Raw genomic sequence first — 17404 nt, forward strand, 5'->3', positions numbered from 1 at the left:
CACCTTTTGAAAGGTGTCGGTTTGTCTTTGTAGTGACGGTTCCAAAGAGTAGTTAAACATGGGTAGGAAAATGGGAAAAGGTGTCGGTTTAGGCAAAACCGACACTAATTTATTAGATTCCAAAAAATATATATATATATATACCCACATATATTTTCCACTTATTTATTGATTTCATTTTTCATTTTTTACATTTTATTTTTATTTTCATTTTAATGTCGATCAGATCCAAATCTCCTCCTTCTTCTTCTTCTCCCTCTCTTTTCTCGATCTCTCTTTGTTGACGTCGGCATCGATCTCTCTGTATGTTGGACTTCTTCTTCTTCTTCTCCCTCTCTTTTCTCGACCTCTCTCTGTTTACGCCGGCATCGATCTCTCTGTTGGGCTTCTTCTTCGTGTGATTTTGGCTCTTGCGGCTTGCAATCCAAATATGGCACGCACAAAATCAACCATGGATTCCAAGAAAGTAGCACAAAACTTCATTTCTCGAACGGGCTTAGATTCACAAACATCCAGTATCCTCTTAATTGTCTTGGCTTGGGAAAAATGTTGAGGAACCACCAAATGAACAATCGCCTACAGAAAAATGAAGGAAAAAAAAAGGTGATCAGTAGATCCAGTCAGAAAAATAAAAGAAGATGAAAAAAAGAAAAAAGAAAAAAAGGAAGAAACGTGAAATGGGATTATAGTGTGTTAAACTTTTAAACCCAAAAAAATATTTAAATTAGAAAGGAGGGTTGAATTGGTATTCAAAATTCAAAATTTGAAATTGGTGTCAATCGGTTGAACAGTAAACCAACACTATTATTAGTGTCAGTTACTGTTCAACTGACACCATTTTTAATTTGATGTCGGTTGAACAAAAACCAACACCTTATAGTGTCGGTTTCTTCCAAATCGTCAATAAAACTAGTTTTTTTTTTTTTTTTGGTAGTGGTCATGAGAGTGCGTTTGCGGAAACTCCTCTTAAGCGGCACCCCGCGAGTTGGTGTTATTATGGTCAAGCCCTGGTAAGATAGCTACAATTGGCCTCTCACTCCAACCGTCTAAAAAAAAGTTTTAATGATTTTATCTCCCAGGCTAGTGGTTCTTTGTAAAAAAACTACTTGAATCATTAAAAGGAGAATCTATTTTGATCGGTCAAATCATTAAAAGTAATAAAACAAAATACTTTTTTATAGACTCAAGCAAATTAGCGAGTTTTATTTTGTGAGTAAACAATACTCACCAAAATCATTAAAAATCACAAAAAAAAAAAAAAAAAAAAAACTTGTCAATAGACTCAGCAAAGTTTTGCTTGGAATATATATATAAACTTGCTACAATTTTCCATAGTCGTTATGCTTGCAATTGAAGTTTGTATATGGGCTTTGCATGTTGAGAAGGGCATTTTAATTCACGGGATTCATTTTAATTCATGGCCAATCGACGTCAAGCTTTCAAAAGCGCATGCGCCAAGTTGTCTTTCCTAGTATTGGAATACAGACTCCAATTGCACCTGCAATGACTATGGAAGCAGCCACAATAGCGAGTTTATATATAATGGAGAGCTTTTTTTTTTTTTTTTTTTTTTTTTAATTGAATAAGGGAAAAAAGGCTACAGGGAAATATATAATGGAGACCTTGATGCAATTTTCATACTCTTTATCCTCCCAAAACTTAGGAAAGGTGTAGAAAAAAAAAAAACATAAGGAAAAAATTATACTTTAACCACCTAAACTATTATCACATATTTTTTTTAAGCTTTTAAACTTTAAAAAGTGACATTAGGGCGTCTTATAGTATTAATACCGTGTGTCAAATTAGGGATTTAGCTTAAGTACCGTTAAAAAAAAAAACTACAACATATGTGTTGTAGTTTCAATGATCCAGATTTAATTTCAAGTTTTCCTTCCAAGTGTTCCGTGAGAAAAAAAAAAAAAAAGAAGAAATTAAACCTGGACTATAGAGAAAATTACAACACGTATACTATAGCTTTTTTTTTTTTTTTTTTTTTTTTTTTTACAACATTTAAGCAAAATCCTCAAATTTAACACTTTTGTATTTTTCTCTCCCACATACCATTAAAGTTATTTAAAAATAACCGTTTAAAAAAGCTAAATTTATTAAAAAAACTTAAGGTTAAAAAAAGGGGTGGCCCTTTTCATATTAACCATTTTTTTTAAAAAAATAATAATGATTTAGGGGTATTTTAGGGAGAAAAAAAATGTAAAAGTGCTTAATTTGTTAGGCAATGGTTCTATGGGAGCCCTAATGTCACTTTGAAAGTTTGGAGATGTAAATGAATATGTGGTGATAGTTCAAAGAGTTAAAATATATTTTTCCTAAAAATAAAGTGCAAGTCCTTTATGAAATTCAGTATAAGATGGGAAAAAAAAAATCAGCTTCATTATGGGAATTGCTTGAATTATTGGTATCCATCAACTCATGAAAAATCGAGAAGCCTCCAGAATTTTGTAAGTAAAATTTATCTGATTATGAAACATAAGTTATTCTTATAGGTGGGAAATAATATTTGTAGCCCCCGTGATAATTGCTATACCCCATGAAGATACAAGGAAAGTATCTATAATTATGTGGATGCTGTATTACTATTTACTTAAGGAAATACTAAGGCTTTGTTTGGTTTGCCGATCGGATATTCTATAAGAAAATGAATAATTATTAGTGGGAATAGAGAAGAGTGGAATGAAATAGTTATTCCTATTATTTAGTTTGGCAATAACACATATGTTCTTACTGGAATTAAATCAAAATTACTACAAACCCCACATTTTTTTTAAACTCATATTAGAAAATTTTTTTAAAAAAAAAATAAATAAAAAAAAAAACCACTAAAAAATATAGTGGGTGACCAACCACGGAAGCAGTCGGGATAAAAGTCTTTCTCTACTAGCACTACTCTCGATCCAAGAGTTGGTTAGAATTATCATGCCAACATTATAAAATAATTATGAAATAAAAATATAATTTATAGGATTATTACTCTTTATAAAACTACCTTAATTTTTGCGTGTTTGTTTTAACTATACGTTTCCTCTGATATTCTAAGGACATTGTAAGGTTCTTGATTCATAATACAGTCAAGATAAAGGTGTTTGGGTATGGTAAACAAGTATTTGACAGGTAAAGCTTTGGTGGGGGTTGCTCTAACCATTTGAGGATTAAGATAAAGCTTCCGTCTGGTGATCAGATCTTGGAGGTCAGAGTGGGTTGCATCCATGGGAGGTAGTGGAGAAGATAGATAGCAGAGAAGACAAAAGTCTTCAGAAAATCAGTCAAAAAAGAGAAAAGATACAGAGTAGTGAAAGATCCGGCTATGTTTTAATTTTTGTAAATTTTATTTCCTTAATAATATCTTTCAATAAAATTACAAAGGGAAATTTTAACCTTAATGAGATTCAAACACATCCCCTAATGTACCACTCCATTTAGACGATAAGAGTTTGAATTTATGATTTTAAAAAGTGAGATTTAACAATAGTGATTTTAAAATGTGTAATTTGAAAATGTGATTTTTAAAAACACAGTTAATCATTTGGAAAATTACAGTTTGGCTTTTAAAATCACAGTTTGCGTTTTAAAAAAAACGCAAATTTCCTACGTTTTCACATTGTAATTTTTTAAAAACACAATTTTAAATGATATATTTTCTACATTTGGCTTAAAATCACATTTTTTATCTATGAAATCAAAATGTCAAACGCACGTAAACCCTAAATGTCTTTCAAAATAAAATTAATTATCTCATTTATGGACCTCTGATCTATTAAGCTATTTTGGACCCAATTAATAGAGCCTTGACATTTAAGCCCATTACCATGATGGGCTAACCTACAAACTTAGCTGAATAATGTTACAACTTAAGAGATGGGGTTGCAAATCGGTTTTCAAAATGATCTGTCACATCAGTTTGGGCTCTAATCTACACCTTCACCTTATTTTGTGTTTAATAAAATTCTAAAAGAAAATTCAAAATGATGAGATTTAAACTAGGGTTATACATGTAGGCAGTTGGTAACCGCTATCTGTTATCTGCATATGTAGATATATACATATAGCGGTTTTAATATGTGTGTGTTTTTGTTGGATTTGTAATTTTCAAAATCGCTTAAAATAAGTCTTAAAAAAGACACAAAGAAAACCCAGAAAAATAAAATATGCCCCTAAGGCACTGAATTTGGCCCGACTCCAAAGTTTAACAAAACTTCATTGGTGTCAATTGGTAAAGTATTCCTTCTTGACATTATGTCATTTTTATAACTACTTGTGACAGATAAATTAAATTTGTGTTATTTATGAAAGATTAAAATAACATTGTAGTGTCAAATGCATAAGAAGAGGGGAGGTTGGAGTTTACTTATCTCCGCCTGATTTTTTAATTAATTATTTATAATTTAGGAAAAAAAGTACATATATCTCATTCAAACTATTTAACAATTTGTAATGTTTTCCCTCTCCCAGACTTTTAATTAAAATAATATTATATCCCTTACTCCTTCCCAAAACTACCAAAAAATTACAACGTACCACTTTGTATTAAGAATGACAAAAATACCTTTATTAAAAAAAAAAATTAGAAAAATACAGGATATAAAGGGTAATACCCCGAATTTATATAGATTTTTACATCCAAATCATTTAGCCTAATGCCATTCCAAAAATGATAAATAGTAGTACTTCGACACAGCTTGCAAATGTTAACTACACTTGTTATAAATAGTTGCTTTGGAGAAAGAAGTTTTTCAAAATTAAAATTGAAAAACTCTCCTTAAGATTGACAACATCATTTTTTTAAAAAAGAAAAAAGAAAAAAAGAAAAGTGAATTAGCCATAATATCAATTAAAAATGATATTTTAGAAAAGCTTGAATAGAAAATTTTAATTATTAAGTTTGCATTCAAAAAAACAAAAAGAATAAGGGAAAATTACAGTTTACCCCCTCAAAGTTGACAGCTTTTTTCAATTCGAACAACAAAGTTTCAATTTTTGCAATCCACCCCCACAAAGTTTCAATTTTTTTTCAATTTGACCAATATTATCCAAAAATTTCCATATTGCCCATAATTTTTATTTTTTTTATGAAAAGAAATAAATAAATTTGGGGTTGCAAAAATGGCAAGATGGCCAAAGTGGTGGCTACAGCCATCCCGAATTCTTTTAAATTTTTTTTATAAAAAATAAAAAAATAAAAATTATGGGCAATATGATAAGTTTTGGATACAATTGGTCAAATTGCAAAAATTTGGAACTTTGAGGGGGTGGATTGCAAAAATTGAAACTTTGATGTTCGAATTGAAAAACGCTATCAACTTTAGGGGGGTAAACTGTAATTTTCCCAAAGAATAATTATAGAAAATATTCTATAATATATCATAGAATTGCATCAATGAAAATCCCTTTGAGCAAACTGTCAGCAAGCCCATGATTCGGCCATATGTGGCGTGAGCAATAAATTATTAAAGAAAGAGATAGAGAAACAGAGGATAAGAGAAGATAAAGGAGAAGAATGAGTAAATGCAAGCCTATGATCCGGCCATATGCGGCGTGAGGAATAAAATTCTAAAGAAAGAGAGATGAAGAAACAGAGGATGGGATGAAGATGAAGGTGAGGAAAAAGTAGTAAAAGGAAGGAAAGCCTCGTGTGATATGGCAACAGGTAACATATCATGCATCTAGTATTCACCTGTGCATAGGAATTGAAAGTAATATAGCTATCAACTATATTAGCCTGATTGGTCTTCTTCTGTAAATATATCTCTATATTTTCCAGTGAAAGTAATACACAATATGTAAGGTGGGAGGAAAAATCAAATAAAGACTGTTTGGATTCAATTTAAAGCAACCAAAGTCCCAACTAAAAATTATATAAACTTCGTATGAATGACATTTCATACAACTATTAATGGGTCTATTGCCAAAAAGACTCTTACACCTCAAAGACTCATACCTTTTCTGCTTAGAACTCAACTATTAATGGGTCAATTGCAACGGATTCATTAGTAATCTCCTAGGCAATTGCAAAGCCAACTTAATACTTGCAAAATCATCATTCCACACACTTATGTAAAACTTTTGCATATTGAGTCACTGACAATTAAAGAGTTAGAAGAAATCTCACTTACTATCTTTATTTTAGAGGCACACTAAAGAAAAACTCTCTTCTCAAGAGTAACCCCAAGAACATTTCGTCTGACCATTTATAGTATATTCAAGATTTAGGGGAACCATTGACGTACCCAAGAAAAGAACTTGGAGGGTGTAAAAGGGTTTATAACTTCTCTACTATATTTTGTAATAGGGTGGTCCAATGATGAATTGTGCTGAAAAGGCACCTCATCAATTATGATGGGAAAAAAAAATGGAAGGTAGTCTTAAATAATTATCCATAGTGCTCTTGCTTTATAATTTGATTATTATCCCTACAAATTGTTTCATGATTACTTGTGATACACATTTTATCATGAGATTTGCCTTATGTCTTATATTTTCTTACTGGGTTGTGAAACTTGCCAATTTTAACTCTAAACCCCGTTTACTAACCCTGCGACTAATGGAAATTTTCTTTATCCTTCTCTTGTGCAGGAATTGTAGCTTAAGAAAGCCTGTGTTCAAGTTTTCTCACCATTACAGAAATGTATCCTTACAAGGGAAAGTAGTATCTTTTCTTTTACTTGTTCTCAAGCTAAATTACAATTATTATACAATTGGTTAAAATGAGAAAAGTTGAGTCCATCTAATATATATAACTTGTAATTGGGTGGCCCAATAATTCATGCTCCACAGCTTCATTCTCAGATGTATGTTGTTCAACCAGAAACATTTTTTTCACTAAGGGAACTGTTTTTTATCCTTCTCCCCCCTTTTTTTTTTCTATGTAACTTTTTTAAAACCAGCCATTGGATTTGTAAAATCCACATGGGTGAAGAAATGAGTCCTACATATCCAATGACTGATTTTTTAAAAAGATGTATGAAAAAAAAAAAAAAAAAGGACAGGAGAAGAACAAATAGCAATTCTCTTTTCACTCATACCAATTGCAATATTGATATTATCTCCAGGTTATAACATGTCATAATTCATAAAGATATTACTACCTGATTAATTGAACCATAATTCATAAAGTAAGATACAACACCCACAGGATCCAAATGACTTCAACATAGTGTTATGGCCTTCAATATTGATCACAATCTTTTGTTTTCAAAACAGTCACAAAACTAATCACAAAACAGACACAATTAACAAAAGATTTAAAATACAAGATTAACAGGATCCATGACTTCAACACCATTGCTTTCGACATGGGTATACGTATTGTGCCAATCATCCCAATCATTTCACATATTTCAACTGGTTGAACCAAGAAAAATAGATAAATTAATAAAAGCCATAAATTTAATAAACATCATGGCACTTATGGAGGAAAAAATCAATGGCAACAGATAACTTATCATGCATCTACCATTTACCTGCATAGGAATTGAATTAAATATAGCTATCAACTTTTAAATTTTGAGCTCAGATGCTGCAAAAGGAAATTGATAAAGAAAATATAGATTATAGCTAAAAAGAAAAAATTCCTACAAGCAACAAACTAAACAAACAGGAAACAGCAGTAATGATAGAATAGTAATGATACACTCAATTTTGTCATTTCTTCTACTAATAAGTAATACAATATCTCCAGCAATCATGTAGACATGAATGATGCAATTTTTAATTTATGTAGATGATCAAGAGGCCCCCTACAGGCCTACCTTTTGCTTGATTTTGGGCTGGCCCTGCTGGCAGTAAAGTTTTTACTATCTATTTTTGGAGACGCAGCTTGGAGAATCCTCTTTTCTAAATGGTATGAGTATTCTCCCCTATTCAATTTTGTAATATCATGAATCATTTTGCCATCCTGTGGAACTTCTCTTTTTCGAGAGTAAGATTTAGTAGTTGAGATTAGAGCCGCAAGTAGCCATTTTCTGTTCATTATATGTAAGGTAAAATTCAACTAGGAGCAAATATCTTGATATTCACTTTTAATCATACAGAGATGAATATAAACAGTCAAAGAGTTATAGCAAGCATACACTCATACAATGATCAAGCTCTCCAAAAACAAAAGATTGCCAGCAAGGTTTACATCCATGAATAAGGTTCAGAGAAAGCCCACAATCGTAGATACAAGTGCTGATTTTCTATTTCCTTCTCTTATGACATAAACAGGGGAAAGAATACTCACAGTAGATATGTATGTAGCATCTTCCATGGAAACACTTTTCTCGTCCTTCACTGCATGTTCCTCCCTTCATTCTTGAGATCCCTACAAATTATGACAAACATTACAGATGGTAGGAGACATTTTATTCAAGTCAATAGATTATCATATCATGCCCGCTAATTTTTTCTTTTAATCATATCCTTCAGTCTTTTCACCGGCACATCAATCACAAAATGAACAAGGCAATAGGCATGCTGACCCAATCCAATCAAAAGAGGACTATATCCCGTAAACGAGTGAAAATTTCCTTGTACACTTTCCCTTTTCCCTTTCAATGAATAAAAGGTAACTCATATTCTAAAATTTCTGAAACGAAAAATTCAAATGCTATGCATTCAGTATCCTCATTTTTAATCAATGTCGCATTTGAGGGCAATGCTTCCTGACTATCTTTTGTTGCCTAGATATAGGAATGCTTCTTGACTCCTCAAGAACCATAAAAAGTAACCAAACCATTTAATCACAGACGTTACGCTTCTATTAGCTAATATTGGTTCAGGGCAACCCATACATTCTTAAACCGATAAATCCTTTTGGTAAGTATATACTTGATTGGAATTTTATAATATTTCAAAGTAGATACAAGATTTTTGAAACTTGATTCAGAAACATTCAGAAAATCAGAAACTTTGATCCATAAATAAGAAACTCCCACTACATTTAATTTGACAATATCAAGCCCATAAATGCATGAAACCTACCTTTTTCAACTTAGCAGTATGCAAAATTATAGTTGCGCTACATCCAAGAAGCTTATAAGTTGTTTTGCTAACAATACTAGCTATGACTATTCTTTGCTCTCTGTTTCTTTGGGATTAAAGATTATTCAGGGCAAATGGAAAAGATTGGCTACTTTCCAAAAATAGACTATAGTATGTAAACCTGAGAAGCTCTTACAATGTCCTTGACCGAGGTACTAACATTTCATTTTGTAGGTTTCACCTCCCGCTCCCTTAAAGTTGAACACAAAAAATATTGTTCGACACTTACAGACTTTTGACTACCAAGGATTGTCAAATAGTGTGCACAAACTTATATGATTTTAGCAAATGCAATAAGAATCGCATGAAAATATACAATACTTGATCACGGATTGATAAATTTGAGTAATCTCAACAATTTAGAAGAATTTGATCAGAATTCATAATATTTCCAAGCTACCAAATAAACCGAAAGAGCGAGAAAAAGTGGTAGTGAATAAATGCATGCCCCATTATCTTAGTTTCAGTACCAAGAAAAACTACCGATATGCATAAACAATTAAGTAAATTATCAAATTGCAATAACCAGGTGAAAGTATTAACTAAATAAATAAATAAAAAAATTAGTTAAAATAAATACATCCAAACAACAAAGTAAATCCCAATGTAATTAACAATTAACTCCAAAAACAATAGGTCTTCAACCTCCTCAGTTATGAATCATAACTGCAAGTATAAATACTTATAAGATTTGGAATTTGATACTTCGAAAGATAGTGGAGGACAATGGGAGAGAGACGGACACTAGAAACCCAGCCTAATATTTACATAAAAAAAAAAAAAGAAAGACGAGTACAAAAAAATTAAATACTAGTAGCAATTAATAATAGGAAACAAAAGCTTACCAAGCAAGGCTCAGGATCAAAGATGCATGGGTGCTAGAACTAAGTATACCCCTGGAAAGTCAACAATCTTTGCCCAATCCTCACCAGTGTCATTCTCGCATCTTCGCAATAACATGGGACAACCCCAAATTGTTAGGCTCTTCAAAGACGTTGGCCTACGCATTCCTTCAGGCAGTGATGTCAAACTGGAGCATTCATAAATGTCTAAGTATTGAAGTGATTTGAAGTTGTGGATCCAATCTGGTATAGCCTTCAAGCTTTCACACTTCGAAAGTCTAAGCTTTTGTAGAGTGGTAGCATGTTGAAGTCCTGAGGGGAGAGAAACCAATTTTGGAAGTCCACTGAAGGAAAGAGAGAGGAGGCTCGTAAGGCCATGCCATTGCATCCCATCCTCATCATTGGCTAGCTCAAGGTCAAGACAACGCTCAAGAATCAAGTCTTGAACGGAAGTGAGATGTTGAAGGGGGAGAGACTTTAATGAATGACAATCAACTAGCCACAAGCTCACAAGATTTCTCAATGAAAAAACCCAACTCGGAAGCCTTAAACCCGGATAATCATATAAGTGTAGATGTTTCAGATTTGGGGGCGGTTGGAAGCCTTCCAATTGCATTTCATCATCAACAACGTCCCAATCATTGACATATCCTTTAGTACTCCAGCATAAACTCAAAGAATGAAGATATTGTATCTCCTTTAGATTTGCAGCCTTATATTCTAATGCAACATCTTTCCCACGTCCAAGATTTGAAATCTTTAAACTTCCTCTTAGCTTATTGAGCCCATTCAATTCTCGTAAACCACTGCAGTGCTTGAAGTTAGAACCCAAGTGGACCACAAAATCTGTTAAACTCTCAAGATTATTCAGTTGCCCCAATCCCTGTGGCATATAAGTCAAACCATCACAGCTATCTATATCAAGATGCCTAAGATTGACCAATTTTTTAATGTCTCTCGGCAATTCTTTAAGTGACTCACAATCAAAGAGTCTTAATGTTTGCAAATTGTGCAACCTAGTTATAGAATCTGGTAACTTCTTGATATTCTTATTGCCAGAAAGATCAAGACACCTTAAATGCTTCAGCTCCCCGATAGAGCTTGGCACATAATCAAGATCTCCACTAGACAGATCCAACATGCGCAAGAACTTGAAACTTGAAAAAATTGCATCACAATCAATCTTATACTTATACACATCGTTATCGAGGCAAAGAAATGAACGTATCCTACTTGCTTCACACAATGAAGAAAAATGTTTATTGTAACCACGCAATGATAGATGACGATTTTTCTCATCGATGTTTGTCTCCTTATCACCTAATGTGGCCATCAACGATCCTGCCACTGATATGGCAAGATCATGCATGAGGTCATGCATTTTGCATCGATAGTCACCAAACAGAAAGGTTTCAGCTTCTTGAAAGAATGATCTCTGTAGTAAATCTATAAAATACTCCCTACCAACCTCTTCCAAGCATCGGCTTTGATCATCAGAAGACTTGACAAACCCTTGTGCTATCCAAAGCCGAATTAGTTCTGGTGAAGAAAATTTGTAATGCTTTGGAAACAAACTACAATAAGCAAAGCAGTGCTTCAAATGTGAAGGAAGATGGTCGTAACTCAACTTCAGAGTTGGTAAGAGGTCAGTTTCATTTTGAGATATTTTTAAGAGTTCATTGTTCTTAAAAGACAACCACTCTGCTTCTGAATTTTTGGAGCCCAGTAAACTTCCCATTGTCGATATGGCCAGAGGAACGCCTGAACACTTTTTTATAATCTCCTTCCCAAGTGCGACAATGCTTGAATTCTCTGGCTCTTGTCCTCTCTCAAAGGCCTTCTGCTTAAATAAAGACCATGATGCATCCTCATCTAAACTTTTTAAGGAATATGATTCAACTGTCCCAATAATGCTTGCAACACTTTCCTGGCGGATGATCTTTGCAACGATTTCATTGCGGGTAGTCACTACTATTCTACTGCCTCTTGCACCAACCATCAGCACTTCTTTCAAGCGACACCATTTTCTATGCTCACCATTCCACACATCATCCAACACTAGGAAGTATTTTTTTCCTTGGATTTTTTCTCTAAGTTTAGCCACCAATGTATCCATTTCAGCGTCTGCTGGTTTCTCCTTGGTTGCAGATTCTAAGACTTTTGCAACAATATTTTTAACATCAAAGATATCAGAGACACACGCCCACATTTTGAGCTCAAAATGTATCTGGATTTGGTGATCATTGAATACGAATTGAGCGAGTGTTGTCTTTCCCAATCCACCGATGCCAACAATTGGAAGGATGGAAACATTCTCTTCAACGTTGGAGTCCAGCAGAAGGTGTATAACAGCCTTTTTGTCATCCTCTCGCCCAATAACTACTTCCGCAGGTACAAAAGAATGAGTGTTATCTCTCTCCCTTCTCCCGACTCGTGGCTCAACCTGGCGTACTTCCAAGTGAAAATTCTGCCTATCGGCGTTGATGGCATCTAACTTCTTTCTGATGGCTTTAATCTCACGGGCCATTCTAAACCGAAAGGCAAGCTGGTTTGATTTGGAAAAGAAAATGCGTACCTTTTTGGACTTCTTATCACGGGTCATTATTTCTCTTCTTAGAGCTTCAGTTGAAACGGCATCCAGCAAGTCATCTGCATCATAAATCACATCTTCTAGCCTTTCGAGCCAACGTTTAACAGCACGGTCTCCTGCAGCTTGTTTGTCCTCCGCATCGAGAAGCACATCTTTGATTGTTGAAACGGTGTCGGTGAGGCTTTGAAGCTCATCTTTGACACCCCCTAGCAGCCTAATCTGTTTGACAGCAAGTGAGCCGAAAGTCTTAATGATTTGCTCGGCAACAAAAGAGAGAAGTGGTTCCGCCATTTCCTGATGGTGAGTGAAGGAATGAATGCTCAGAAGTGAAACTACACAGCGCTGTTGATGGAAGGGGTTGAAGGGTAGAGTGAAGAAATGATGAGTGAAGTAGTTAGTTGAAGGGTAGAATTGCAGAAATGTGTTGAGAAGAAGAAATGATGAGTGAAGGAACGAGCAATTATTATGACTTGGTTGGACACTTTTTAGTAATGTTGCAGAAATGTTTTTAATTAACTTGTTTTCATTCGCATTTTTCTTTTTTCATTCACACGCATGGATTGATTTTTACTGATTTTGCTTTTTCTCTCTCCTTATAGTTGTACGCCTTCCTTCCACCAACGTTCACAAGAGCTTCTTCTTTTTACCGGTCAAACCTTTTTTTTTTTTTTGTTTTTTTCACAAAAATGCATCAAAGCAATTATCTTCACGTGGATAAAGCTGTTAATGATAGACTACTCTTCTTTCTCTTCACATGCTATGTTCCGCTTCTTTCTTTTTTTTTGGTCATCTTCAAGAATCTTAAAAATTACCTTCTTCAAATCTCTCATTTACAAATTCATTGTATTAGATTTTGTACATTGAAAACAAATTGTGCACTAGAGCCTTTATATGAAAATAAGTGAACGCATATGATGTTCCCCATCCTTTAGAAAAACATTATAGCCCTTTATATGACAACAAGCTGACTTTGACTACTACATCACACACTACTGCTAGTTGTCTACACTGAGCCTCATAATTAGCCGTAGAACACTAAAAAGGGATTGAATTCAAACTATGCACACTTCACACCAAGATCGATGTCTCATAGTTTAGTGGAAATATTCCGAGAGTAATCTGATGTATATTAATGAGGTTTATTTTTTAAAAAAATTTATTTATTTAAATGCAGTGTTGAGCTTATTGAGCACTGTAGCAATTGGCCAAAGTAATTAGTTGAGAAATTTTTTTCCTATTTTTTTTTTCTATATATGGGTTAAAATAATCTTTTGCCTATTTTGGCTAGAGGCCAATTATCTCGTCGGTACAAAAAAAAAAAAAAAATTATCTCATCAGATTTGGAGATCCAAGCTTCATATATATATATATATAAACAAAAAAAGGTGCACATCCACTACAAATTCTAGTACATTGCAGTATAAAAGTTGCACTTACTTTATTTTATTAGATGTAATTTCATACAAAATGCCATCAATTAACTGATAAAACTGTTCTTAGAAATATCTAGTACTAGACTTTAGTTAAAAATTGCTCAAAATATCATTGGTTAATTAAGTGGATAAATTTTTACTTTGCTAAATTTTGTGAGATTTACCAAACATTAATAGCGTCTTAACGTCTTCAAATGGCAGCTCAATCGCTAGTGATCACGCATCTTGACGCGGATGTCACTAAATTGAATTATTCACTCATTTTCCTCCCCTGATGTGAACATGTAGAAAAAAAAAAAAAAAAAATAGAGACGTTGGTATGCCTTTTTAACAACAAGCCATTTTTTAGATTGTATTTAAAAAATAAAAATTCTCAATCTGGTTTAATGGAAAGGATCATAGGCCACACATAAATCAAAGACCAAAGGAATCTAAAGCCACAATTAAAAAACAAGAATTTGTAAAAACACGTGTGAAACCGATTTGAAAACAAATCACGAAAAAACAACAACTAACGCCACTGGCTCACCATAGAATTACACTATAGCCCTTGATATGACAACACGCAAAACTTTGCCTATATTCCACGCTGCCTACAGTCTACGCGACTAAAGTGATATTGCAGTCCATTCTGCTTCTTCTGTAATTGAATGTTAGCAGCGTTGCTTGAAGTTGATGGGCTTGCAGAATGATGAAAAGTTTCACGAAGAATGGAATCAACCAAGTGTGCAATCTACATCCGTCTCCCTTCACCAAATTCTTTGAGCGCTTCACAAAATTCCTTGAGCACTTCAAAATTCCTTGAGCACTAGATGTGTTATCAATGTTGGGAGATATGCTGTTCGAGAGTTTGTCCGTTTAAGTTTGCGATTTTAAAAAGTGTAATTTAAAAGTTACGATTTTAAAATGTGTGATTTGACAACATGATTTTTAAAAACACAGTTAAACGTTTAGAAAAATCGTAATTTAACCTTTAAAATTGTAATTTATCTTTTAAAAATTGTGCGTTTTTTAAAAAAACACATCATTATGTATAATTTGAAAATGCAGATTTTTTATATTTTTCATATTTGGACACGACATAAACCAAAAAGTCTAAGCTAATGAACTTGGGTTGACTTAGGTATGTTAACCACTATTCTTCAATACAAACCAAAGTTTAAGCTAATGGACTTGAGTTGACTTAAGTATATTAACCACTATTTTTTAATCATAAGTTCAATGGCAATTTTAAAAATCATCTTACGCTTAGAAGGGCACAAAAAAGACTCCTAATATTACTCATAATGCCACACTCATTTTTTTTTCACCTCCATTTTCAGACACTTTTAAAATTATTATTAAATTTAAAATAATTTTTTACCCAGTTTAATTTAATAATGAATCTAAAGGTTTGTGTGAAAATAAATGTACGAAAGTAATAGTATATGTACCATTACTTTTTTCCGACCAAGATTGATGCGTCATAGATATTCCAAAAGAGTAACTCCATGTTATGTATTCTATTCTTAATCATTAGTTGAGTTTTTTTTTTTTTTTTTTTTTTTTAAGAGGAAGGAGAGGTCTGCAGCGACCGGCCAATTCTTTAGCCAGATTTTTTTTCCCGTGTCTACAGCATTAGCTAAAACAACTATTAAGTACTGAGCCAAACGTGAATGTTCTTAGGTTATATGAAAGCGCGAGAGGTATTTGTATCATTGCGAGTTGATTTCAACTAAAGAGGATCCGGTCCCTTTTAAGTGAAGAGTAAAACTGTAAACAAAAATGTAAAACAAACATTCCGTTCTTCACTTAAATGGACTACCTTCTCTCCTGTTAATCAACTTGAGAGAATCAATTTCTAAGCGAGAGAAGGGTCAATGCACTTCATCAAAAGGGTAACAAGAAACCAATAAAAAGCAAAGTAAAGACTATAGAAGATGAACTCAATTATGCCAATTATGTCATCAGTTGTGGAGATCTAAGCTTCATATAAAAATAAAAAATAAAAAATAAAAAAAAATGGTCCACATCCATTACAAGTTCTAGGCAATTACATTGCAACATAAAAGTTGCACTTACTTCCTATGCCTTTAGTGATGAAATATCTGTCAAAGTGCAAGTGGGTCTTTATATAAATCTGTAAGCTGTCTTGTGCCTATCTCAACTATTATATAGACATTCGGAATATTTGCACTGCAACTCATTCTTTATTTGTTGTACTAATTTAGATTTGCCAGCATTATTTGAGGAAAAAAATATCCAAAAGTATTCTTCTGCATGCTTTTTCAAAAGTAGCGCTTATTTTTCTTCTGATGCCTTATCTTCAATCTTCCCCATTGTGGTAGGGTCAAAGATAAAGTTGATAATGATGCTCATCAAGCTGTTTGGCGGGAATCTTTTTACAGTTTGATGATCATCATGCATGCTGTCCTCTAGATAGCTCCCTTGTCTAATTAATTTGATTCTTTAAAAAATACAATAATTGAGTTCAAAAAGTTTTTATTTGTAAAAATAACTTAAGGAATTACATAGTCTACGCCTCATTCAATAAAACCAAAGGAATCCCAGTCCATGAGAAATATGCTTCGGAAAACTCACACTACAACACAACTTCCCAATCCCCACGTCTTTCATGATCCTCTGTTTGGGTTCTCCGTTTTTGGGAGCCAAAATTTAGATGACATTGATTCCGATATTGCAGTCCATTAATATTCTGCTTCTTCTGTAATTGAATGTTAGCCGTGTTGCTTTGAAGGTGATGGGCTTGCAGAATGATGAGAAGCTTCTCAAAGAATGGAATCAACCAAGTGCAATCTCCATCAGTCTTCCCATCACAAAATTCCTTGAGCACTTGACAAAATTCCTTGAGCACTTGTTGTGTTATCAATGTTAGGAGATACGCTGTCTGAGAGTTTGTCGGTTTTAGTTTGCGGTTTTAAAAAGTGCGATTTAAAAATAACGATTTTAAAATGTGTAACTTGACAACGTCATTTTTAAAAACACAGTTAAGCGTTTGGCAAAATCGCGGTTTAACCTTTAAAATTGTAGTTTAACTTTTAAAACTTGTTTGTTTTTAAAAAAACACATCATTACCTACGATTTGAAAAATGCAGATTTTTTAGCTTTTTCAAATCTCAATTTTTTTAAAATGTAATCCCAGACAATTTATTTTCTATGATTTTGTTTAAAATTGTACTTTTTGTCTATGAAATATCAATGCCAAACGTACCATAATATACATATTTTGACATCACACTAACCAAAAAGTCTAAGCTAATGGACTTGGGTCGACTTAAGTATATTAACCAATTTTTTTGAATCATAAGCCCAATGACAATTTTAAAAGCCACATTATTCTTGGAGGAACATAAGAGAGACTTCTAACATTATTCGTAATGACACACTCATTTTTTCACCTCCATTTTCAGACATTTTTTAACTGGCTTTTAAAATTATTATTAAATTTAGAATGAATTTTTATTGTGTTTAATTTAATAATAATTTTACAAGTCATCTAAAGGTGT

The 17404-nt window shown here is 33.1% G+C and overlaps 1 protein-coding gene across 1 annotated transcript; it reads right to left on the reverse strand.

Annotated features, from left to right (window-relative positions):
- Positions 1 to 10033: 10033 nt before the first annotated feature.
- On the reverse strand, positions 10034 to 12756 carry LOC148587335 (putative disease resistance protein RGA1). The gene is made up of 2 exons (XM_088512553.1): positions 10145 to 12756; positions 10034 to 10043 (listed from the first exon to the last, which is right to left on the reverse strand). Exons 1-2 carry the CDS (start codon positions 12754 to 12756, stop codon positions 10034 to 10036), a joined length of 2622 nt encoding a protein of 873 aa, XP_088368679.1.
- Between the last annotated feature and the right edge of the window lie 4648 nt (positions 12757 to 17404).

Source organism: Corylus avellana, chromosome 2, assembly GCF_965113065.1.
Source record: "Corylus avellana chromosome 2, dhCorAvel1.hap1.2, whole genome shotgun sequence".
Lineage (NCBI taxonomy): Eukaryota > Viridiplantae > Streptophyta > Magnoliopsida > Fagales > Betulaceae > Corylus > Corylus avellana.